The 26,706-nt window shown below is 39.9% G+C and overlaps 1 protein-coding gene across 2 annotated transcripts in view; it reads right to left on the reverse strand.

Moving 5' to 3' along the window:
• Nucleotides 1–26,706, reverse strand: part of DIS3L2 (DIS3 like 3'-5' exoribonuclease 2) — a 385,644-nt gene that overhangs the window by 317,374 nt on the left and 41,564 nt on the right. For both annotated transcript variants that reach the window (XM_032277907.1, XM_032277908.1), the window contains exons 2-4: nucleotides 12,716–12,860; nucleotides 11,710–11,867; nucleotides 3,323–3,376 (exon numbers count right to left, since the gene is read on the reverse strand). In XM_032277907.1, the coding sequence (XP_032133798.1) occupies nucleotides 3,323–3,376; nucleotides 11,710–11,867; nucleotides 12,716–12,767 (264 nt within the window). In that variant the 5' untranslated portion in view covers nucleotides 12,768–12,860. The remainder of the gene's footprint in view (nucleotides 1–3,322; nucleotides 3,377–11,709; nucleotides 11,868–12,715; nucleotides 12,861–26,706) is intronic.

Consider the following 26,706-nt stretch of genomic DNA (forward strand, 5'->3'; position numbering starts at 1 on the left):
TGGTTTCAAACTCCTGACCTCAGGTGATCCACCCACCTTGGCCTCCCAAAGTGCTGGGATTACAGGCGTGAGCCACCACGCCCAACCTGAAAATCAACTTTCTATCAGTAGAAGTTATAATGAACCTGAGTCAAGTTTGCAGTTCATAGAAGTTCACGTTTGACACGGACATGAGCTATGTATGCTCAGAAATCCAGACCACAGGTGGTTGTGGGCTTTATATATGAGTAATCTGTTGCCCCGATTGTTGCCCTGAAAATGCTTCTGAAAACCAAAGCAAAGAATGTAGAACTAGTCCCATGTCCAAAACCAGAGTGTCTACAATCACTTGCAATTGGGCCCTGACTATTGTTTTTATGATCTATTCTTAATTACCTAGAGGTGGGGCAGGGCTCGGTGGCTCACACCTGTTATCAATCCCAGCACTTTAGGAGGCTGAGGCAGGCAAATCACAAGGTCAAGAGATCAAGACCATCCTGGACAACATGGTGAAACTCCCATCTCTACTAAAAATACAAAAATTAGCTGGGCGTGGTGACACACGTGTATAGTCCCAGCTACTCAGGAGGCTGAGGCAGGAGAATTGCTTGAATCCAGGAGGAAGAAGTTGCAGTGAGCCGAGAGTGCGCCACTGCACTACAGCCTGGTGACAGAGTAAGACTCCGTCTCAAAAAAAAAAAAAAATTACCTAGAGGTGAATTGTTTTTCTCTCTCTGAGACAATATTACTACTCCAACAGGAGCCAAATAAAAGAATAAAAGAGGCACAGAAATAAGCCACTCCTAATATCACAACTGTCTAAAAATCCCTAAATAAGACACACCAAGAATACAATTTTAAGTAGGAGAGCAACTATGAGCTTTTAAAACATCACCAAATTTTGCTTTTGCTTCTTAGCTTTCTTTAACGAGCCAGGTTAGGCCACGGAGATATATCATTTGCAGATGTAAATCACATGAATTTAGCTTGCAGGATCCATAGGACCTCTGTTCTGCCCTGCTCCAGCCACACTCCACCCCATCAGACAAGGAGTTTACAGGCCAAATGGATGTGCTTCCCTAAAATAACCGGCCCCAAGCCCACCTCCAGGATATATACAGGCACTTTCCCACCACCAGTGGCACCCCCTGAACGTGGAGGCTGGCCAAAGAGCAGATATTTCTAATGGGTATGGACATAGCTTAGAAATGTGGGACAGGAATGTCCACATTTGCACATGAAAGGGCCCTCAGTGAATGCAGGGGAGTCACAAGGGGACAGGAAGCTAGCATTGAGAAGGGAAGAGGGGCAACCCAGAGGTGGAGCCATGTTTCAGCATGGAGTGGCAAGAAATCTGAGAATTCTACATTTGAACCCAGGTATATGGAGGTGTATTTGGCAAGGAACAGACTGTGTCTATTCCTACATGGAATATATGGAATAATATATTTTATTTGATGATTAGTTTGTTGTCTAACTTTTCAGTATTTGATTTAAGGTATATATGCTTTCTTTTCTACCTCTGTCCTAGGTCCCACACTTGCTAGGAGCCAACTCAATAGGGATTTAACTTAAGGAAATTGACTGTCATGTAATCAGGGAAGAGAGGAAGCAACAAAATTTTCAAAATGCTATAGTTCTCCTTATCATTCCCATCAATAAGAGTAAACTTCAGCACGCACAAGAGACAAGAGGTCTGAATCTACCCAGTTCCCAGCTTCCTTTCAGGATGAACTTACTACACTGAATGATATTTTAATGCTTAAAAATCTGTGTCTTTCATACATGAGGTCTCCTAATACAATCAAGTTCCTTCAACTAGTATATTCTTGAAGAAAGTCATTCTTTCTAACGGGAAAAAAAAATTGGTTACGCAGGACTTATGAGAGATGGTGTATCTGTCTCCAACACAGCACCTTCCTAAAGAGATTTTCTTGGGTAGTTTTTATGATTCCTGGATGTAAATTTAACCTTACGAGCAAACTCTGGAATCTAATACCTATGTAAACTGCACTTCCAGTGTATGAGAGAACTGCTCTTGCAGCCAAGTTACCACCTCAAAGCAGACCCTCAATTCTATAGTCCAATTTTACAACTCAAGTTCCAGAGGCAAGACATATGCCATCTTCTCTCAAAGGAACAGAATATGACTGAGAGAGAGAGTAATGCGAAGTCAGTGATACCTTTTATCTAATTCAATGGGCAAGACTTGAACTTGGATGCAATGTGAGTCCCTGGATTTCAGAAGGCAGGGGAATTGCTTGAGAATAGGTCATAAGGTTATGGTAACAATAACAATAATACCAGTTGAGCATATAAAATCTGAAATGTTCCAAAATATAAAACTTTTTGGTCACTGACATGACATTCAAAGGAAATGCTCACTGGAGCATTTTGGATTTCAGTCCAAGTACATAATGTAAATATTCCAAAATCAAAAAAAAAAAAAATCTAAATCCAAAATACTTCTGGTCCCAAGCGCTTCAAATAAGGGATGCTCAGTCTGTAATAAAAACATTTATAAAGTACATGACTGAACTTATATTCTCACTGAACTTACTGTCATTTAACATAATAAAATGTTAACTGAAATATATGTATTCCATTTTCTCATCTATAAGCATAAGTTTGGTCTCTTTTATTGTGAAAAATCTACGATTCTATAGCTATTCTATTTATGGTATCCTGGAAAAGTTAGGTCAGGAATTTAAGAATATTGCTTTCCCAGCTTGGCTCAGTCAAACCTTCTCTAGAGAACTGCTAACTATATGTCAGTGTGAACTTGATTTAAGTGGAAAGAGTCTCTTAAAACGAGTCACATATGTAAGAAAGAGTCTAAAGACCCAACAGGAAAGAGCCTTGTACAAAGTTCTATCACCTGCATGAAAGTGAAGTGAGAAATTCTGACCCCCAAAATAAAAAGCATTACACGTTATTTTTGGACAAATGTTCAGATTAGCTCATGCAGTAGATCCAAAGTAGATAGCATATTTGTTTAGGAAAGATTAACTTAAATCAGTGGAAAGAATCATAAACCCTTTTCAGCCATAAACCAAGGGCGTCCAATTACACAAACTGGTGGGTAGTCTGCCTGGGTCCAGCTGCTCTCTGCAGCCTTGTAACAAATGCCATCCCTTTCATTTGGCATGCAATTATAAGACTGGCAGAAGGGGTTGTTAACCAAAAGAAAATTCTGTTTATTGAAATCTGCAACAAATCCTTGCCCATCCTCAATTTTGTTTTACTACTCTGCTTTTTAGTTAGAATATATGATTTCAGTTTCAGAGCACATCTAAAAAAATTAAATGTGACATTAAGTTTATTATAAAGTTATTGAACTTACCGGGGAAGGAATGAAGGCTTCATGAAACTTCTTTGGATTAATTCTCAATATACCCTTTAAAACAAAAAATAAAGTTTGTGAAAATCTAGCTAGATATTTATGATTTTTCCATATGTATGTTATTCTCCAATAAAAAGTTTTAAAATTAAACAGTTCCATTCAGAAAACAAGTTAGATGTATAAGAACTATTCATTAAATGCAGGAAACACAATTTCTGTTGATATCTGAAATAGAGGGTTCCATCAAAAAGAGAAAGCTTAGACTGGCACCTTGTTGTGAACAGGCAAAAGTGAGAAACAACAGAGCTTGGCATGGAGTGGGAAAGTGACAACTGTTAGGATTTTAGGTGCCCCTATATGCTAGTCTTCAAATTTAAACCTTGACTTTACAAGTAAGATTACCTGGGGATCATGCCTCACTATACAAAGGTCTTTTTTATTCTCCCAGTTACAAGACCTTTCCACAATTACTTGTTTCTGCGACAATTTTCAAATTGGGATACAGGTTGATTTCCAACCTGGATACTGAGCCTCAAGAAACTGGATGCATTATTTTTTACCCTGGCCCCTCTGCAGAGCTGAATGAGTCAATAATTCAAAATGGTCCATAACCAGCTCTTAATGCAAACTGGAATCCTGGCTCCAACAGCCAGGCCACCCAGTCTGCCTTCAACTTCATGTTATTCCAGCACCAAATCAGGGTCTGCTTCTATTTACACACAGGGGTGCAGGTGGGGGCCTCTTCAATAGCAGTTCAGTATTTCAGGCTCTTGCAGGAAGCTGTAACGCTCCCCAGGTTCCAGCTGTAGTCTCAGGCCACTGGAACACATGGATGGAAGCAGTTATTTTTCTAACAGCCAGACTCAAAGGATATCTTGAGAAAGAATTTTAAATAACATTCCCCCCAAAAACATTTAAAGATTTAAAGATACATAATTAACAAAACAGGCAAGGGCATAAAGCAGAAAATAATTTCTTTCTGTGCTGTACCAAATTTAAACTACAAATGTCCATGCCACAGTTTATAATACCATGAACATTCAAATAGACTTCTACAAATGATCATTCAGTCCTTAATTCAATAATTAATTGTTGAGTACCGACTATATTCAAGACCTCGAGACACACTGATGGGGAAGATAATGATTAACTAAGCTCAGCCCCTATTTTAAAGGAAAACATAAAGCAGAGGTACAGCTTACTTTCATAGCGGGGGCACCAGAAGAGGCTTCAGAGATGGTGTCTGATCTAATCCTTTACAGAAGAGCAAACTTTGCAAATCAATCAGATGAGAAGTAGAGTAGAGGACACTGTGTTAGCAAAAGTGGTTAAGAGGGCACTCATTAACTCTTCTCCACTGTGCAGTAACTCTGCCTAGCATAGAAGAGGGAAGGACCAGGAGATAAGGTTGACAAAGCTCTCCAAGGCCAGTCCCTTGTTAGGAGTGTCACAGTAAATCTACTTGTAGAACAGCTGTTTCTTGTTGAGGGAAGGAAGGGAAAAACTTACATTTATTCTAAATATTCATCCACTCACTCAACAAATATTTCCTAACGAATCGCATGGCAGGCACCCGGTAAAGTGATGGGGAGGACAATGGAGACCAACAACAAATAGTCTCTACCTTCACAGAGCTTACAGTCTGGTGAGGGGACGCCAAAGAAATGAAAGTCAATTCATTGAAATTAAATGTTTAAAAATTTCATTTTCTGATTCCAGATGCTTTTCTCTTGTCTAAGTTTTTTTTCCAACTCCTGTTCTTCTATCATCCCTTGTAGGTCAGCATATGAACAAGTACAGAGAGGACAATGCCTTTAGCTTTGAAAATAGCTTTAATTGCAGGGCAGTCAGGCCAGGCTGGGCCCAGGGAAAAGAGACAGGTTGCTCAGGGCTGCATCCAGGCTCTATTTAAAAGAAAAGATATTAAAAAGACCTTGAAGATTTTACCCTTGATTTCCTATCCCAAACTTCCTAATATATGCAAAAGCACCACAAGGAAGAATAGAAACCTTGGTCCACAACAGCATTTGTGAATTTGACTGGAGCATAACTCTGAAGAACTGAACCTCAGAAACAGTGCCCTTGAGAAAATCCAGATCAGACTAAGAAAGAACCCACAGAGCTCCGCAGCAGACCAGAGTTGTTCCTATAGCCTGACACAAGCAGCTGGCAGTAAGGTCTGTCAAAAAAAAAAAAAAAAAAGGATCTTTTATAACTAAAGGATAATTCCCACAAATGGCTTGTCTTAGTCACCTACAAAAGTCCACGACTTTCATTTCTATAGCCATCCCCGAACCTGACCCAATCGCCTATCTCCCATCTTCTTCCTAAAGCACTTCCCTAGGCCTGGAACTTGATCAGTGAGGATCCCATATCCTCCATCTCTTCTCTGGATGCTCCTGATTCTTCACCTCAATTGAAACCTGGCTGTTCCCTGATGTTATTGCTTTCCTTGAGCGCTCTCAAAGGGGGCCTATTTTATCTCTCATACCCCATGTATCTCAGGGACCAGGGGTGGAAGGTCTCTTTGCTTCCTCATCATGGCTTTAAAAGTATTTTTTCCTCCATTCTTTTTCAAAAATCCCAGACCCTTTGAAATTCATGTCATTAGCACCTCCTTGGTGCTGTCTTCTTCACACTTTCAGGTGGGTCAAAGCTCTAATTCACTAACATTTTGACTGGCAGCTCACTGCCTTCCTCTCTATCCTCACTCCCATATATATTCAGGACTTCACAACCAGACTGAGGACCAAGCAACCCTAGCCTGTCACTCTAACTACCATTTGCTCCCCCGCTCCACCTACTCGCTCCCATGTTCACAGCCTGGATCCCATCAGCACTATAATGATGCTACCTCAAAAAAAAAAAAAAAAAGAAAGAAAGAAAAATTCAAATATCACACTTTCCAATGTCAATCTTTGTCTACCTATGGTAGAAACCCCACTTCAAATTATTCAATTTCACTAAGATCTCCAACCCAAAGCCATGACCACATTTTTCATTCATTGTCCCCCCACTGTTTACTCCCTTCTCTGGCCACCTGACTGCCATGGCCTGTCATTATCTCTTAACCTTGTAAATCCTGAACGAACCGCTTACTCTGATATTCAACTAGCAAAGACCCCCTCTCAACTAACCTCAACTGTCTTCTTTCTCCCTTCCTATACCCAAGCAGCTGAACAGTACCATAGAAAAACACCACACAACGGGGCTAAATCAGTCTAACTGGCAATCGCAAACACACTGTATTTGGCTTGAGAGTCCTTAAAACTGGGGAATTTCACACATATAAAATACATATTTCCAGATTTTCATGAAAAATCATAAGATCTAACAGCTTTGGACTGGGTTCTCCAAATGGCAGCAACCACCTAACCTGAATAACAGATGCTCCTTTTATAGTAATAAAAACAAAACTCAAGCGCCACTTACGCAGGTATACGACATGCCACACAATCTTTGAAGAGCTTTATGTCTATCAGCTAATTTAACCCTCACAACAATCCTATGAGGTAGATACCATTATTCCTGTTTTTACAAATGAGGAAACTGAGGCACTGAAAGGTTAAGAAAATTGCCTGCTTTCACATCACTTTCAAGGCCAGACAGTCTGGCTCCAGAGTCCATGCTCTCAACCACTGTGAACAGTCTCTCTCTCAGTTTGCCACAGCCAGCACCAGGGCCTCTTCACTCATGCATGCCAGCTGTCCCTCTCACCCAAAAACTCAGCACCACATTCCAACCCTTGCTCTTCTCTGTCTTGGTTAACAGCAACGTCATCCAGCCAGCTGTTCAACTCAAAAAACTCAGCAGGCACCAGTGATGCCTCCCTCTTCCTCACCTTCCATATCTAATCGTGTCATATCAGTTCTAGCCCCACATCCATCCAACCACTTCTCTCCATCTTCACTGCTACCTTCTTGTTCCCATCTCCATGTTTTCTGACCTGGTTTACTTTGACAGCTTCCTAAGTGGCCTCTCAGCTTCCACTCTAGTCTATTCATCTCACAATTCCCAAAGAGATATGTTCAAAGCATGAAACAGATTATTTCTCATTTCTCAAAACACCAAGCCTTCTTCGGCTTGCTGCTGTTCTACTAATTGAGCTCTCCGCCTATGTTCTTCTCCTAATTCTTCAAATGGCTGCTTCATTCTCATCTCAGATACCTCACAGAGAGATCACCTCGTCACAGAGGCTTTCCCTAACCACCGTACTAAAGAGGCTCTCTGTAATTATTCTCTCTCGCCTTTCTCATTTCCTTATTAGCAATGATCACAGTCTATAATTTCTTGTCTTTTTCTTTAGCTATTTTTGCCTACCTTCCCAGTGACTTGCCTATCTTGCTCACTGTCATATACTTGGCACTGAGTAAGATGTCAAGAAACATTTGTTGCACTAATTAATTAATGCCTGCAGAACTAAAGTTCTCTCATCGCCCCCAGTATTAATGTTATGATTATCAACTCTCCCACCTAAGTGACTGGGCATTCCGCTATAACATCACATCTATTCCCTTCATCTCTAATTCATCCCCAAGCTGATTTTACTTTTTTTTTTTTTTTTTTTTTTTTTTGAAAGGGGCTCACTCTGTTGCCCAGGCTAGGGATGAGGCATGATCATGGCTTACCACAGCCTCCAACTCCAGGGCTCAAACGATCCTCCTGCCTCAGCCTCCCCAGTAGCTAGGACTACAGGTGCATACCACCATGCCTAACTGACTTTTATTTTGTAGAGATAAGTCTCACTATATTCCCCAGGCTGGTCTTAAACTTGGGCCTCAAGCAATCCTCCCACCTCAGCCTTCCAAAGTGCTGGGATTACAGGTGTGAGCCACCACACAGTGCCTGATTTCACTCTTAACAAATGGTGGAGATCCTAGAAACTAGCTCATCCTGTCCTTCATCTTCCTGTACTAGGATTTTTTTCAGAGCGCCAATAACAACTTCACACCAATATTCTATTCTAAGAGAAACTCTGACATCATGCCTCAGGCAGCTCTGGGGACTTAGCCTGAACTTTAGCCAAAGCATCGTTTGGGATCTGAAACAGCCAATTCTACCACCTTCATACCCATGTCAACTTGATCATCACCCCAAAATGGAGCCCCTTCCAGGCTTGTCTATCCCCTACTCTCATCCCTCCCAACATCTCAAACAACCTCTCAGTATTCTACCTATGAAGAGAGAAATAAAATACATTTTTTGATGTGAGAATTTATTATTTTTTTAAATTTCAAAACTACACATACAAGATCATGTGTTACTGTTATCGTCAGTTTCAAACACTGGAAAGAGGACTGTGGTCTCCTCTTCCCACACAGGAAAAAATACTAATGAAATGTCAAAGTATTAGTTAAGTTATTGAAAATAAAATAAAAATATTCTACCCCTATTTTTGTTTAATCCCCCTACTATCTCTCAATAAAAGGTTTCTTCTCTGGATAGGGAGAAAAAAAAGAGGTCAAAAGAGATGAGTTTGAATACGAAAGTTAACAAAAGTTTCTAAGTATTTCTAATATACTTAATTTTCTCCATCAGCATTAAAACATCCTTTGTCTGGCCTTTTACCTTACCCAGTAAGGCCAGCACACATAAAGTTTATATCAAGCAGCAGATGGACTCTGTTTCTCTGCCTATGAAAATCTTATTTATAGTGTTGTATATTTCACACAGTGACCTCATATCTGGAACCCATTCCTTTCCCCATCTGCAAAGAACAACTGTTCTCATATGTTGGGGGGGAGGCCCTGGCTGCAGAGTCTCATGATGTCACAGGCCAGGAGGAATCACTTACAAACTCCTGGGAATTAGAGTTGTTATATTGATCAGATTTTTGTTTTGTTTTGTTTGAGTATCAGCAACTAGTTGCTTCAAAAGCAAAAATTAAAAGGGAGCTGAAGCTAATACCATTGCAGAAAACACTGTCCTCTCCTTATCACTATATAGGTATAATTCTACAGCCAAAATTCTAGGCTATTTTTCTCTCAAGTTCTAACGACTGAGGTTCCCCCAGCTCTTCTTCAAAAGACAGTAAGTATCTGGATCTTCTATTCAGTCAGTAAGTAAATATTTATTTAATATAAACATATTAAGCATCAGTCAAATGCCAGGCACCAAGCTAACTTCTGGAATAAGACATGACCTTGCTATCAAGGACACGAACAGTCTATCTGGGGAAAACATAAAAGCCAAGAAATGGTAGTAAGTTTAGAATAAAGGAAAAACAAAAAAGTCAACTACAGGAAAGCAGTAAAATTAAAAGTAGAATTTTAATTCTACTTGGAGAATTCAAATGAGGCTTCTCAAAGCGGGTAACATTTAGGCAGGGACTTAAAAGGTAAGTGTGATTACATCAAGACAGCGGGAGAAAGCATTCCAAGTACCAGGAACAACATGTACAAAGTTACAGACATCAAGGAGCACAGGTTTTAGAGGAAAAGCCTGGAAGCTCAGGGTGAATAGAGGAGAGTGTTCCTGGAGGAGAATGCAAGAGGATGAGAATGAGAAGGCACGATGGGTCTTCCTATATGAAACAAGAGGAGGGCCAAGAGACTTACAGATAAAATGGTGTTTGGTATATCGGCTGAACGATGAAGAGAAAATGAATGGATTAATGAATGAACTATTGTCCAAATGCAGCTTCATCTCTCCTAAAAGAGGGCTTATCAAATAAATCCAGGGAAAGTTTTTTTTTAAAAAAAAAAAAAAAAAACACCAATAGGGCTGGGTATGGTGGCTCAGGCCTGTAATCCCAGCACTTTGGGAGGCTGAGGCGGGAGGATCACTTGAGATCAGGAGTTCAAGATGAGCCTGGACAACATGGTGAAACCCGTCTCTACTAAAAATACAAAAATTAGCTGGGCATGACGGCACGGCTAATTTTTACCTCCTGTAATCCTAGCTACTTGGAGGCTGAGGCATGAGAATCACTTGAACCCAGGAGGCAGAGATTGCAATGAGCCATGATTGTGCCACTGCACTCCAGCGCGGGCAACAGAGCAAGACTTTCTCAATAAAAAAATAAATAAATAAAACTACCAATAGTACTCCAAGAATCAGAAAAATCAACTCATTTGTTAAAAACAGTTTTCTGGTCAAAAGTCTACATTGATCACATGTGCACTCAACCACAGGTAAATACAGAAAGGTAAAGATACATAAAGATATAGAGAGAGAGAGACAAAAAGAGAAAATGACAGTAGCTGTAAATTGGTTGGATCTTCAGCAAAAAAACACAAATACAGAAGCTGGACTCTCAGAATAAGAGAAAATGGAACACAGCATTTTCAAGTGAGCCAGGTGTCACATGGCAATATTTCTATACTAATGAAAATATTATGAAATAGACTTAATTCACAGAATATGTGGCCCTGTCTCCCTCTCCAGCCTACTACCTGTCTGATGGTTTATACCCAAGAAGGCCTAAACTGCCATACTCCATGTTGTTTCACAAGTTCACCTTTTCATGAGCACCGCTGCCTCTCCATACCTCCCACACATGTAACACACACCTGACAGGCCCAAACTAGTCATCCTTCAATACCTACCATGAGGGTCACCCACTACAGGAAGCCTCTCCAGAACCTCATTCTACACAGTTTCCTAGTTTCTCCCCAATATTTTGCCACACACCCTGGCCACCCTTTTATCTGAGCACTTGCCATTTGATCCCCAAATCATCTGTTCACACGACTGCCTCCCACCACTGGCTGCAAGGTGAAGTACAGAAAGACAGTCTTGTCTACCTCCATCTCAAAGGCACCCATGCTGCATGCTCCTAACCATAACTGTTCCTGGCTGACAATGGACACTCAATAAACATTTGTTCAGCCAAACCACTGAACTAGCTTGTAAACATAGTTTATAAACTATGAAGCATTCAACAAATATTGTCTATTGTTGTTTGCTGCTTCCTTTCCAACCTCATCCATTTTTCGTCATTCAGCATCCACATGCTCCAGAAAAACCAAACTATTCAATGTTTCATATATCCAAACCCAATTTCTCAATTCTATTGTAGTAGCTCACACTGGTTCCTCCATTTCTAAAGCTCTCTCTTATCTTCACTTATTCAAATTGCACCAATCCATGGCATGCCTCAAACATGTCACTTCCAATAAAGCATCTAATGGGAAATAGTGGCTCCCTCCTCTCAAATCTCAGAGCACTCTGCCTGTTCCTGTCTTGTGGTGCTTATTACCTCTAAATGTACTGTAGTTCCAAGAAGTACCTGTTACCTCATCATCTCTGTTATGCCATCATAACAGCACTGCACCTGTCACATCATCATCTCTCTGAAAGCATATAGCACAGAACAGGAAATAGTTTAATAGATTGTTTTGGATTTCACATATTCAGGGAATAGCCTTCCAGTAGATTTTAAGCACCTGGATGAGTGTCCCTCTCTTCAAGCCTTCCGAAACATCCTCCTTGGACATGTAAGTTTCAAACATGCTCTTTTTCTTCCCTCGCGTGGACTTGCTCTTTGACTTTTTGTCACCTGGCGAAGCACCAATGTCATGTGGGCCAGCCACAGCAGACACACCTAGAAACATGAGGCAGCAATCAACTCTTTCCTCAAACATCTGTGTACTTTTAAAACTGGAGCTATTATACCTTTTTTAAATTATTATTTAAAGACACCAACAAGAGACCAAAACACCTGATGGTAATTTTGAACAATCACAAAAAGGAAAGCGTGGTTAAGAAAACATGAATAAAATGTACACAGATGAGACTTGCGTTTTAAATCAGCAAAACAACATGCATGGAACATAATCTGAATAATGAGTTCAGTATCCTTTGCTTTTCATAGGTACAAACTTTTTAAAGGTAGTAATTACTAAAAGATTGCCACTTTTCTAGAGGAAATTAAACAGCTGTACTTAATATAACAATAAGTTAAGACAGCAAGAAACACATCTAATTCTAGAATAAATCACACAGGAGAATACTTAATAAGTCACTAAAATAATTATAGTTGACCTTAGCCGGGTGCGGTGGCTCACACTTGTAATCCCAGCACTTTGGGAGGCTGAAGCGGGTGGATCACGAGGTCAAAAGTTTAAGACCAGACTGGCCAACATGGTGAAACCCCATCTCTACTAAAAAATACAAAAATTAGCTAGGCATGGTGGCTTGTGCCTGTAATCCCAGATGATTGGGAAGCTGAGGTAGGAGAACTGCTTGAACTGGGACCCAGGAGGTGGAGGCTGCAGTGAGGTGAGAGCGCGCCACTGCACTCCAGCCTGGGTTACAGAGCGAGACTCCATCTCAAAAAAAAAAAGGATTATAGTTGCCCTCAGTCCTAAAAGACACCCTCCACTTCACACCCATTCCACTTTTATTTCAGTTCTCCAGCTACTCAGGCAGACTCCATTTTCCTTTTACTACCTGTGGGTGTCTCCAGGGGCCGGAGGTTCATTCTGTGGTCAGGATGGCTCATTATTGGCTCCAAGGTCAATCTTCTCTCCAGATCCAGGGAAACCTCCACTGCTCAGCTCAGAGTTCCCACTTTGAGCAGCTCTGCTGTCATTCACTGAAACCAAGAAGAGATTGGTAACTGGAGAGCAGTTAAGCTGTAGCCTCCTCGTCCTCTCAGAAATTTAGTACTTCGATGGCAACGGCAACGTGGTGCCCCTCCTGGGTCGTGGCATCACATTCTCCTGGGCAGTTAGTCAAGCACACCATCTGTCTCAAGTTTCTTTCCAAGACTTTCATTCTCACAGGTACCACTAGGCTGCTGCTTTGGGCCACTTCAACTAAATATCTCTACAAATGGCACAATGATGTGAAAAATAAGGATTCCTACAGTTCTATTCAGCTTGTGAAATGCATAAAAATATAAAGAAATATAGTTTTGAAAGGTGATATAAAGATTAGAATCTAAACGCCGTAATGGAATAGGTACTAAACTGGGGCTCAATATGTGGCATTTACTGAGTCCAGCTCTGGACAAATGATACACCTCTATGAAACCAAGTATGTCAACTCCTTATAAACCACCAACAAACCTAATTCATTGTCACAACCTGATGTACAAAACTATGTAGGGAACCCCAGATGATTCACATGCTTTCAAAATATGGCAATACTGTAATTAGACATCTCTTCCCCTACTCTTACCTGCCATCACCTCAAACCAGTTGTCTGATCAGAAGCTCAGACAGCTGTGCCTAAGGAATATAAGAGCAGCTGCCAGGATCAGCAGGCTGGAATGTGGGCCCCTGGCCTTCCACCTGGATACTGAACATGTCATCACAACTTCTACTTTCTAGTCTCTACTGGCCACCAGCCCAGGAGTCAAGTCTATATTTGCAAATGTGGGCAGCCTGTGTTCCCACAAAATGAATCAAGATGTCATTCTGAACACTAGCTTCCATTTCCTCTATATTTCCCACACACATCCTTCACCAAAATGATGTAATTTCTCTTTAAATTGAAATTAATACTAACTCAGCAGAAGAAAAGCAACGGAGACAAAGGATAATAGGCCACTTAGGGATAGATAAAAAGATTCACCGATAAAGCCAATCCAATTGCAAAAAGGGAGAGAAAGAGATGGTCTTCTATAAACAGCAAGGGAATGGGAAAGGCAGATGGAGGAGTTGAGACTGTCTGAGGGCCTAATACAGAAATGCATTTATCCACTCATTAATTTAACACATATTTCTGCAAGGCACTACACTAGAGAGAATGAAGGATAAGCAGAAAGCACTATGTTTTTTTAAAGTGTGGACAAATGTACAGATGATGGGCGAGAAAGAGTATCTCCAGGTCAGGAAACCTGAGAGAACTTCAGGGAAGATTTTAAAGAACTAATAGTGTGAGGAAAGCATACTCCTGGCAAAAGGAAATAAAAATAGAGATGCAAACAGAAAATACAGGCAAGTTCTCACAAAATTAATTCCATTTGGATAGAGTCCAGCCTATACGAAGGGAGGCAGTGGCAAGGAAATTAAAACAAGCTGGAAGGTCTAAAAAACTAGGCCAGTTTTTCAAAAGCACTAGGGAGTTTTCAAAGCATAAATGAGCAGAAGAGAAAAACAACAGATAAGAGTTATTTCAGGAAAAATTAACCTGGTACAGGACTGAGTCATCTGGAGTTGAGAGACTAGCAGCAGATGCATCTTAGGAGAAAACCAGAACAGACAGGTCAAAGGAAAGGAAGGCCGGAACTTGAGTTGAGGACACTGAAAAGAGGTCCTTACCATGGTATTATACAGGACAAAGTGGCATCACCTAGCAACCAGGCAGGTCTGGAAATGAGCAAGGAGGGAGTGGTTGTGTGAGATTTCTAGGTAGGAGACTGGGAGTTGGGAAAGTTAGAGAACATGATGAATTCTACTTGGAGTATTATGTACCTCCACATGGAGGGATCCACCAAATACTTGAAAATAGAAGCAAAAGAGAGAAAGAGACATTAGCCCTGTCATTTGCATAAAGATGGTAACACAGAGTGTTCAAGAATGGATGAGATTGCCAAGAAAGGGTATGCTGATACAGAGGAGGGCACAGGATAAGGAACCAATAAGCAACATTCCTTTCCCCATGACATCGTTGTGAAGGCCTATTAAAACCCAGTAGAAGTCCAAGTCCAGGGCACTCTTGCCCTGACAAAATCTGGGTTAGGGCAACTTTTAGGAAATGTAAAGAAGTAGAAAACATAACAAAGAAACTAATGAAGATGTAGGAAAAGAACCAACAGAAACAGGTATTAAGAAAACAGAAAAGAGCTCCCAAATGAGGACAGATCCATGATCAGGGTATGCTCCCACTAGTGACGAAGAATATAAACAAACGCAGCCTTGGGTGGGGCAAGGGGTCGGGAGCAAACTGGCAACAATCCAAAAACAAGAGCCACAATTAAAAATGGGGCAGTACATGCCAATCCCGATTCAGGCAAAAGTTAAAATTAAGGGGAGTTACTGCCAGTTAAGTGAAATGAGGGGACAGATTTCAATTCCAGTGTCCCTAGGTCAGCCGCATCTGTATCCTTCCTTCATGGCAGTTATCCCAGTTTGTGTGATTAACACCTAACTTGTCTTTCTAACTCAGGAAGACAAGGAATGTTTGGTTGGGTTTGTCATTGTAACTCTTATGGCTCCCACAGCACCTAGGATAGAACAGGTGCTCAAAAGCCACTCCAAATTAATTCAAGAAAGATGTTCAGGAAAACAAAACAACAACAACAACAAAAAAAAACACTCCATAAATGAATGGATGAGTTTGTTTTCATGAACAAGCAATGAGAACACCAGGCAGAGCAGGGTCATACCAGGAAACTACATTAAAAACAAGTCAGCAAAGTATGGTGAAAGAACACAGGACTCAAGAAACAAAATTGGCAAAAATAAGCGAGACAGCTAGGCAGGCAGTCAAAGCCCACATTTGGGTACCAAAGCACTAGAAGGAGATGGAAAGATTCTGAGTATATAAAATGCTAAGTAGAAAATGAACAAACAATGGCTGGGCATGGTGCCTCACTCCTGTAATCCTAGCACTTTGGGAGGCCAAGGCAGGCAGATCGCCTGAGCTCAGGAGTTAAAGACCAGCCTGGACAACATGGTGAAACCCCATGTCTACTAAAAACACAAAAAAATTAACTGGGCATGGTGACACAGGCCTGTAATCCCAGCTACTCAGGAAGCTGAGGCACAAGAATTGCTTAAACCCAGGAGGTGGAGGTTGCAGTAAGCTGGGATCATGCCACTCCAGCCTGGGTGACAGAGTGAGACTCTGTCTCAAAAAAGAAAATGAACAAACAAGCGATATTCTATTCCCTGTGACATAGTTACAAAGGCCCATCAAGCCTGAAGAAGTCCCTGAGCACTCCTACCCTGACACACTGAAAGCACAGGTCAGTTTCCAATCCTTACTAACTTCCAGAATGAGGGTTACTGATACACTGCCCAACTGCCCACTGGTCCCTAGAAAGAGTGTCCTACCATGGAAATAGCTATACATTCTTAAGAGCTGGGATGACATTAAGATGAACAGGCAATAGTTGTCAATAGCATCACATGGTACAAAAAGGCAGGAAGAATGAGGAACTGGGAAAGGCACTAGAGCTAAGAGCAAATCTGAAGAAAGCTCCTGGGTGAAATAAATGGTGTCTTCAGATCCTCTATATTCCCCAAAACCTAGCACAATGCATAGTATATGGCAGATGATCAAAAATTTGAATAAATGAAGCCTATTTGGGACAGAAGTCAGGTTACAACAAATATATACAAGTGAGAAGTATAAGTGGCAGGGCCAGGACTACAATGGGGCAAGCCAGGCAGCTAGGGTGCAAAATTTGAAAACGCAAAATCCTACACTTGCAGGACCCAGGAAATGAGAGCTTCCTAGAATGTTTGTGCCTTATGCATCTCACTTTCTTAGCCTAACCTCAGTATTTATGAGTATCAAGAGCAAATGGAATGTACGAACCCAGGTAGCAAAAGAAACTCAAAGAGATAAAGTCCAAAGACAGGTTTAAAGAGAGAAAAAGATGAGCCAATGGAAAGCAAGAGATGGAAAAAACAAGCAAAAGATAATTATTGATTAATTTAAATAAATGGACAAGACTAAAATCTCAACAAGATTAGAAAAATAAACCATTTATCTTACAAATCAGTGAGAAGCACATGGATTAATCAACAAATAAGACACTACTTAACACTATTTTTTAAAAACCAAAAAATCCCTACTTTATAACATATTCCAAAGTAAATTTTAGTTTGAATAAAATTTAAATGTTCAAAAATGAGAGACAGAGACAGAGACACATACAAAGAGGGAAAGGGAGGGGGGAGGGGAAAGGACATCCAGAATGGTTGAATGAGGAGTTTGACAAATATTAACCCCTAAAGCAATAATAAAACTGACAATACTGTAAAAACTATTTAAAGATCTTAATTAATCAAAAAGATTACAACAAATTGAGAAGTGCCAGTCCAAGAAAATCTACTGAATCTTGGTAAGAACAGTGAAAAGTGTGGTGTGTTGGCCTGGAGCTCCTATCATCCCACACTCGCTCCCAACTCCTTGGTGCAGACGCTACCAGGGTAGGACAAGCTGTGATGACAGGCAGCTCCACTGCCAGAGGGAGATAAATTTATCTAGAGAAGAATTCCATGACCATAAGCATTGTCAAAAACAAAAGTGATTTCAAGGGCAAAAAATGAGGGAAATCCAATATTACAGCTAACCTGAGTTTGCAATACCAGTCAGGGCAAGCAACAGACCAGCAGACAAACCAGAAATTTAACATGGAGAACTAAAGAATGAGACAGCCAAACTGCGCCTTGATAAAAATCTATTTTTTCCTGCTGGTCTGAAGACTGTGCACATATACAAGATTGTAAACATGAAGGAAAGAAATTATAGGGCCACAGCAAGCTACTTATCACTGGAAAAAATGAGGCCTTGCAAATGGAAAAAATAAAACCCAGAGCAGACTTTCTGAACTTTGAATGCATGCCCCAAGCCTCACAAAAACCATTAACAAAGGGAAGCTCATTCTTTCAAGGAATTTAAACACAACCTCTGACCAATCATAGGCTGACCACTAAGATATGCTGACCCAGGGTGCAAATACTTGACAGTCATACTAAAAAATAAAAACAAGAAAGGAAGAACTAAGCAGAGACATCAGCAGCCACACACACACTTCATGGAGAAACAGACTCCATGGAATTAATTAGTCCATCCAAGTCTCTAAACAAATAAGGAACAACCCCATCTAACTCTAGGGAGAAGGGAATCAAAATATAGAATATATTATCAAAAATTCCATTTTCTGATTCTTCAATGCCTCAAAAAAAAAAAAAAAAATATATATATATATATCTCCAGTTTTCATAAGATACGCAAAGAAACAGAAAAGTGTGACCCGTACATGGAAGGGGGAACAGTTTCAATAAAAACTGTCCTAGGGGAGCCTGGCTTTTCAAGTTAGCCAATGAGGACTTCAAAGCAGCTATTATAAATATGTTCAAAGAACTAAAAGAAAACAGTTTTAAAATAAAGGAAACTATGGTGACAATGACTCAGCAAACAGAGAATATCAGCAAAAAGAAGTTATAAAAAAGAACCAAGTCGAAATTTCAAGTAGAAAGACAACAACTGAAATGAAAAATTCACTAGAGAAGCTCAAGGGGATTAAGCTGACAGAAGAAATAACCAATAAGTTTGAAAGTAGATCAATTAAGATTATACAATCTGAAAAAAAGAAATACAAAAAAAAAATTTTTTTAATTCCAAAGTCAAGACCTGTAATGAGTCTCATTCCATTTTGTTAAAGTTTTGATGTTTGATCACTGACTTATGTTTGGCCTCACCTCACTTTTCCCCTTTTGAACCCACAACTGAGCAGGCTAATAAGAATGTCCACATGTTCCTGGCCTTTGGCCCCCCAGAAAATTCAAGTTTTGCCAATCCTTAGCCTGCACATGGGAACTCCCCAGCACCCTAGCCATTATAAAGGAATAGCCCATTCCCTCGGTCTAACTCAAGGCGGGCCAGACCCACTTGTATTAACCCTATCATCCCCAGAAGTCTCTTGGGTGAATAATAAAATTTCTCTCAAATTTTCTTGGTGTGTGGAGTGCTTCCAGCATAGACATCCTACCTATTAATTGGGAGAGGGTACTTTCTACTTCCACAGGGTGACCATAGAATAGGAATGAAAGAAAGGACATCTCTACAAACCTTACAGAAATTAAAAGGATTATAAAGGAATACAATAAACAACTTAAAAAAAAATGGACAAATTCCCAGAAACAAAAATTACTAAAATTGAGTCAAAAAGAAATAGAAAATTTGGCTGGGCACAGTGGCTCACACCTGTAATCCCAAGGCAGGCGGATTGCTTGAGTCCAGCAATTTAAGAATAGCCACAGCAACATGGCAAAACCCCAACTCTATTTTTTTAAAAAAAGAGTACAAAAAATTAGATGGGCATAGTAGCATGTGCCTGTAGGCCCAGTTACTCTGGTGGTTGAGGTGGGAGAATCACCTAAGCCTGGGAGATCAAGGCTGTGGTGAGCTGTGATTACACCACTGAACTCCAGCCCAAGTGACAGAGTGAGACCCTGTCTCAAAAAAAAAAAAAAAGAAGAACTAGAAAATCTTAATAGACATATAACAAGACATTGAATTATTAATTTAAAATCTTCCAATAAAGAAAACTTCAGGCTCAAATGTCTTCACTTGTGTATTCTACCAAACATTGAAAAAAGATTATCAATCCTTTACCTCTTCCAGAAAATAGAGGACTCATTCTGTGAGGGCAGTATTCTCTTGATACAATAGCCAAAGAAAGGCATCAGAAGAGAAAAATTAAAACTTTTAAACAGATAAGACAGTTGATATTTTAAAATTTTCTTCTTGAATCAATTTTATTAATTTGTATTTCTATAAGAATTTCTCAATTTCATCTAATGCTTCATGGTGGGAGTAGAATGTTGTTCAAAATATCCTTTTGTATTTTCTTAATATCTGTCCTTTCTAAGATGATGAAAGTGTTCTTTATCTAACTTGGCCAATATGGTAGCCACTAGCTATGTCTTTGGAGAAATTTTAGAGTGACTAGTACAACTGAAACGCTGTCAAGTTTAAAACATTTGTATTTCATCTTTATTCATAATGGATATTCTCTCAGGTTTGTTGGGGAGGAGGTTGGGTTTCTTTTTGTATAGAAAGGGTCTCACTCTGTTACCCAGACTGGAGTGCAGTGGCACGATCATAGCTCTGTAACCAGAAACTCCTAGGTTCAAGCAATCCTCCTACCTTAGCCTCCTGAGTAGCTAGGATTACAGGCATATGCCACCACATCCAGCTAATTTTTTATTTTAGTTTTTGAAGAGATGTGGTCTCACTACATTGCCCAGTCTGGTATTAAACTGCTAGGCTCAAGTAATCCTTCTACCTCAGCGGTGGGATTATAAATGTGAGCCACCACACTCAGCCTTTCTTAGTTTTAAAATTCTAGACTGTTTGTTAGTTATTTACTATCATACTCTAAAGGTATCATACTCCATTGTCTTACAGCCTCCATTGTTTCAATGAGAAGTCAGCCATTAATCTATTGTCAATTCTTTGAAAGTATAACATTTTTTCTCACCAACCCAGCAGCTTTTGAAATTTTTCTCTTTATCTTTGATTTTCCACAGATTTACTACACTAGACCAGGGTATGGATTTCTTTTTTATCCTGCTTGGTATTAATAAGGTTTCTTGAATCTTGTTACTTAATAACTTTAATAAGTCTTAGAATTTTTTTTAGAAAGTTTTCAGCCATTCTCTATTCAAATATTGCTTCTGCCCATTCTGTCTCAACTCTGTCAGGATTCCAATTACACAGTTTTGATTTCCTCAATGTCTCTATGTCTCCTCAATCGCTTCAGTATTTTCCATCCTTTTTTCTCTGAATTTTTCCACTTCACTAATTCTCCCTTCAGCTCTGTCTAATCCTGTTAAACCCATCCATTAAGTTCCCAATTTCAGTTATGTTTTCAAGTCTAAAATTTTCATTTTTTCAAATTTCTAGTTCTCTGCTAAGAATGTTGAATCTTGTCTTTTATATTTGAACAAGGTAAGCATAGCAAATAAAGTCTGCTACTAAAAACTCTAATATCAGAAGGCCCTATGGATCAATACTAGTTTCTGTTGCTTGTACTTGATTTTGTTTGTGCTATGTGATCATGCCATGCCTGACTTTTTAAAATTATGAGCTGGACATTATATTTACAGAATGTTTATGGTAACATTGGTAAGTAGTAATGTTACCTTCCAAACAGAATTTACAACATTTGCTTCTGCCAAGCACCTGAGACAATAAATTACCTCAATCTATTTTCAGGGTTTAAAGGTATTCAAAGTGGAGCTACAGTCCCTGTGAGGGCCTATCTACATCCAACTCACCCCTACTTCTAGGCTGTGGCCCTTCGGGGTACCAATGCCAAATAAGAGTGATTCACCAAGATCACACACAACCCACATTAGCAGGTCCTAAATTCCAATTCCTATCCTTCTGGCCTTAAAAAGCTATTAAATGTACTACTCAGGCCAGGCGCAGTGGCTCACACCTATAATCCTGGCACTTTGGGAGGCCAAGGTGGGTGGATCACTTGAGGCCAGAACTTTGAGACCAGCCTGGGCAACATAGCGAGACCCTGTCTCTACAAAAAATACAAAAATTAGCCAGGTGTAGTGGTGCACACCTGTAGTACTGGCTACTCAGGAGGCTGAGACAGGAGAATCACTTGAGCCTGAGAGGTGGAGGTTGCAGTAAGCCAAGACTGGGCCACTGCACTCCCATCTAGGTGGCAAAAGTGAAACCCTGCCTCAAAAAAAAAAGAAGTACTGCTCAGTTTTTCAGCTGATCCCTCAAAAAAACTCAGCAAATATTCATTGAAGAAAAACAGTCCCAAATACCAACCTTATATCTCTAAGCCTTTATTCCCTTCTAGACATACTCTTATTACCTCTCAAATACTTTCAAAGTATTTCTCAATACTTTGAGAGGAAGGGCTGGATTTGGCTGGTGGTTCTAATTGTTGTCTCAAGAAAGACTGGATTCCAATTATTTTCTTTTTTTGAAATGGAGTCTTGCTCTGTCTCCCAGGCTAGAGTGCAGTGGTGTAACCTTGGCTCACTACACTCTCTGCCTTCTGGGTTCAAGTGATTCTCCAGCCTCAACCTCCCAAGTAGCTGGTTATAGCCACCCCGCCTGGCTAATCTTTGTATGTTTAGTAGAGACAGGGTTTTACCCCGGTGGCCAGGCTGGTCTTAAACTCCTGAGCTCAAGTCATCCACCCACCTCAGCCTCCCACAGTGCTAGGATTACAGGCATGAGCCACCACACCCAGTGCCATAACTGAGAGTGGAAGTATCAACCTCACTCTTAACTCTCTTATTCCCAACTCTCTCCTATATGGACTCACTCTTCTCCCAGACAAAACATCTCCATACCATCACCTATCCTTCCTTTCCTTTCTATTTTAGAGGTGGAAATGTCCCTACATATTTATAACCTAACCCTCTTAATGTGTGTTCTTCATCCTATTTTAATCTACTCTAGAACTTTAACACACCCATTATTCTTGCCACTGGGGTATTCCCAATAGCACACAACCAAAGTAAGAACCTGGCTCTCCTCCCCTTCTGCCCACTTCCAGCTACCAGCTATCATTCCATTTCTCTCATTTCCATCCCTATCAAAGTTTAAAAATGTGGTCTGGACTTACCACCTCTATTTCCCCCATTACACACTCTTTAATCTCTTTTGGAATATAACTTCTATCCTCATCTCTACAATGAAATAAAGCTTTCTGTATTCCTAGGTAGGAAAATCCTCACTACTTAAATAATGGTATTCTCTCAGTTTGCTTGTCTTTTGTGCAGGATGCCACCGACCAGCTAGCTCTCTGTAATACAAATTCTTCACTCTTGGCCTCCAGGACACATCAGTCTACTGGTTCATCTCTGTCTCTACAATTCACAGATTTCCTTACAGAATTCTTTTTTTTTCACTTACCTCTTCAGTTTCTACCATATACAAGATTCTACTTTTATACATCATCTCACTTCTCTTTTAAAGAGTTATAAATCATCTCCAGCTCTGCTCTTCAAAGCTCTTCTTTAACTTTCCAACATCCTGCTGAGTAATACTAGCAAGCACTTTGAATGCAACATGTTTCTAACTCAATTTATTATTCTCCTCAATACCTGCGTACTACATCCAGATTAATGACATCATTATCATCCCTGGGCAGCAACAGTAGACATCTAATCCCTTTTTCTCCATTAGTACTCTATTACCAAATTTTGTCTATTCTATCTTCAAAACGTGTCCTAAATAGATTCCTTCCTTTCCAACTTAATTAGAACTGTCTGAATTCAGGTTGTTACAACTGTATATGTACCATAAAGATGGCAATAGTTTCTCAGCAGGTCTCTCACTCACCAATCTCTTTTCTTCACTCCATGTTTCACCTACAACATAGAAGATATTTTATGAAGCAACTTTTTCTTTCTTTCTTTCTTTCTTTTTTTTGAGATGGAATCTGAACACAAAAATTAGCTGGGTGTGGTAGCACATGCCTGTAGTCCTAGCTACTCAGGAGGCTGAGGTGGATGGATCGCTTGAGCTTAGGAGGTGGAGGTAGCAGTGAGCCAAGATCACACCACTGCACTCCAGCCTGGGCAACAGAGTGAGACCCAGTCTCAAAAAAAAAAAAAAAAAAAAAACAATAGAAATTTAAAACTAATAAATACAATATCTGAAACAAAAAATTCAGTGGATAAGCTCAATAGCAAAATAGAGGTAAAAGAATAAACACTCAGGGAACTTAAACTTTATCAACAGAAATTATACAACCTGAAAAACAAGAAAGAAGACTGAACAAAAAATAAAATATATGGACTTACAGGACAACATAAAAATGTCAAACATAGGGTAATTGGCCAGGCATGGTGGCTCACGCCTGTAATCCCAGCACTTTGGGAGGCCAAGGTGGGCAGATGACCTGAGGTCAGGAGCTTGAGACCACCCTGGACAACATGGTGAAACCCCCGACTTTCAAAATACAAAAATTTGCTGTATGTGGTGGCGCATGCCTGTAATCCCAGCTACTTGGGAGCCTGAGGCACAAGAATTGCTTGAACCTGGGAGGCAGAGTTTGCAGTGAGCCGAGATTGTGCCATTGCACTCCAGCCTAGGAAACAGAGCAAGACTCTGTCTCCAAAAAAAAAAAAAATAAGGGAAATTGATTTCCCAGAAGAACAGAATAGGTCCCAATGAAGAAACATTGGCTAAAAACATCCCAGATTTGCTGAAAAACGTACATATATAGCTTCAAGAAGCTTAGTAAACCCCAAAAAGGAAAAGAAAAAAAATTTTTTTTTGAGACGAAGTTTCACTCTTATTGCCCAGGCTGGAGTGCAGTGGCGCAATCTCAGCTAATTGCAACCTCTGCCTCCTGGGTTCAAGCGATTTTCCTGCCTCAGCCTCCCAAGTAGATGGAATTACAAGCGTGTGCCACCACACCCAGCTAATTTTGTATTTTTAGTAGAGACAGGCTTTCTCCATGTTGGTCACGCTGGTCTCAAACTCCCAACCTCAGGTGATCTGCCCGCCTCAGCCTCCCAAAGTGCTGGGATAACAGGCATGAGCCACTGTACCTGGCCAAAATTTTTAAAAAATTGTATCTATATCATCGTAATCAAACTGCTGAAAACTAACAATATAGAGAAAATCTAAAGCAGTCAATGGAAAATGAATACCTCAAACAGAACAAAATTTTGATGGCAGCAGATTCCTTATTTTTTTATCATCATCTTTCCTGCCAACCAAAGACAATGGAGTAACTTATCTATAAAAAGCTAAAAGAAAAAAACTGTCAGCCCTATTTCCAGCAAAAATATCCTTCAGGAATGACGGCAAAACAAAGACGTTTTTCAGGTAAAAGAGAAAACCCATCACCACCAGGACTGCACTACAAGAAACACCACACAGAATTCTTCAGGCTAAAGGGAAATGATACCAGAGCAAAACGGAATTTTCAGAAACGAATGTTAAGCACTGAAAGTATTTAATACATGTAAATCATACATGAGTAAAGTTGTAAAAAATTTTAAGGAGAGTTATTTGTAATCTGGAATTCTATATGCAGTCAAACTAATAATCAAGTATGGGGGTAGAATAAAGACATTTTCAAAAGAGCAGGCCTAAAAAAATTTCCTGTATTTTTTCTTATGAAGCTACTAAAGGATATGCTCCACCAAAATGCCAGGATAAACTGAGACAGAGGATGATATGGAATACAATGAGAAGAAGACTCAGGCAAAAAAAGTGCAAAGGAATTTTCTGAGACAACAGAGAAAAAAAGAGACCCTAGGATAGCAAATATGCATTAAGCATAGAGGGTAACTTCTAGACTGAAGGACAAAGGTCTAGATTAGAACAGAGTCAAGAAAGAGAAATTGTTGTCATCAAGATCCCTGCTACCAACTAATTTAGTGTCTTTTTAATCCAAGGCAAAAAGCCTGGATGAGCCTGGCTTGTTTCCTGTTCTAGGCTTAACTTGACCATAACCTGAAGAAGTTCCTACTCTCCCCTCCAATAACTTGATTTAGCTGAGGCCACTCATTTCACCACACAAAAGTGTTCTACTTTGACCAATTCCTGAGCTTCTGAATTAACGAAAAGATAATCTATAGTATGCTTCCTTTTATATAACAAGGAAAGAAAAAGTAAGAGTTGCACACACACACATGCTCATTTGTGCAAAAAGACACACAACACAGTAAATTAGAAACTAATGAGACTGGCTACCTACAGTGAGTAGATGGGAACAGCGAAAGGGAGGCAGGTGATAACTAGGTAAAAGAAATGGATGTGGAATAACACTTCACTTAATATGCCTTTTTATATGTTCTGACTTTTGGAACTACACTGATGTTTCACATCTCAAAAACAGCAACATAAAAATAAACAAGAATGGGGGAAATGGCATAAAAATGCAATTCAAATAGAAGGAATTATGCTAACTATGCTTAAAATAAAAAACACAACAAATATTAATGAAATAACATTAACAAAAAAAATGAAAAAATATCCCATGTTCATGGATTGCAGAATATTATAACAGTGTCCTTACTAGCCAAAGCAATCTACAGATTCAATATAATATCTACTAAAATTCCATGACATTTTTCACAAAAATAGAAAAAACCATCCTAAAGTTCACATAGAATCACAAAAGATCCCAAATACACAAAGCAATCTTGAGCGAAAAGAATAAAGTCTGAGGCATCGCACTACCTGATCTCAAAATATAGCCTACAGTAACCAAAACAGCACAGTACTGGCATCAAAGCACACACAGAGAGCAACGGAACAGAATATAAGGCCCAGAAATAAAAACACATACTTACAATCAATTGGCCCTCAAAAAGATGCCAAAAATACATACCGGAGGAAGGACAATCTCTTCAATAAATGGTACCAAGAAAACTGAATTTCTATATGCAGAAGAATGAAATTAGACACTTATCTCACACCATATACAAAAACCAAGTCAAAATGGATTAAAGGAGGCCAGCCTCGATGGCTCACGCCTGTAATCACAGCACTTTGGGAGGCCAACGCGAGTGGATTACCTGAGGTCAGGAGTTCGAGACCAACCTGGCCAACATGGTGAAACCCCATCTCTACTAAAAATACAAAAATTTGCTGGGTGTGATGGCATGTGCCTGTAACCCCAGCTACTTGGGAGCCTGTGGCAGGAGAATGCTTAAACCCTGGAGGTGGAGGTTGCAGTAAGCCAAGATTGGGCCACTGCACTCCAACCTGGGTGACAAGATTGAAACTCCATCTCAAAAAAAAAAAAAAAA

The sequence above is a fragment of the Sapajus apella genome, unplaced genomic scaffold (genome assembly GCF_009761245.1).
Source record: "Sapajus apella isolate SASKATOON/1434 unplaced genomic scaffold, GSC_monkey_1.0 scaffold10, whole genome shotgun sequence".
In the NCBI taxonomy this organism is placed as follows: domain Eukaryota; kingdom Metazoa; phylum Chordata; class Mammalia; order Primates; family Cebidae; genus Sapajus; species Sapajus apella.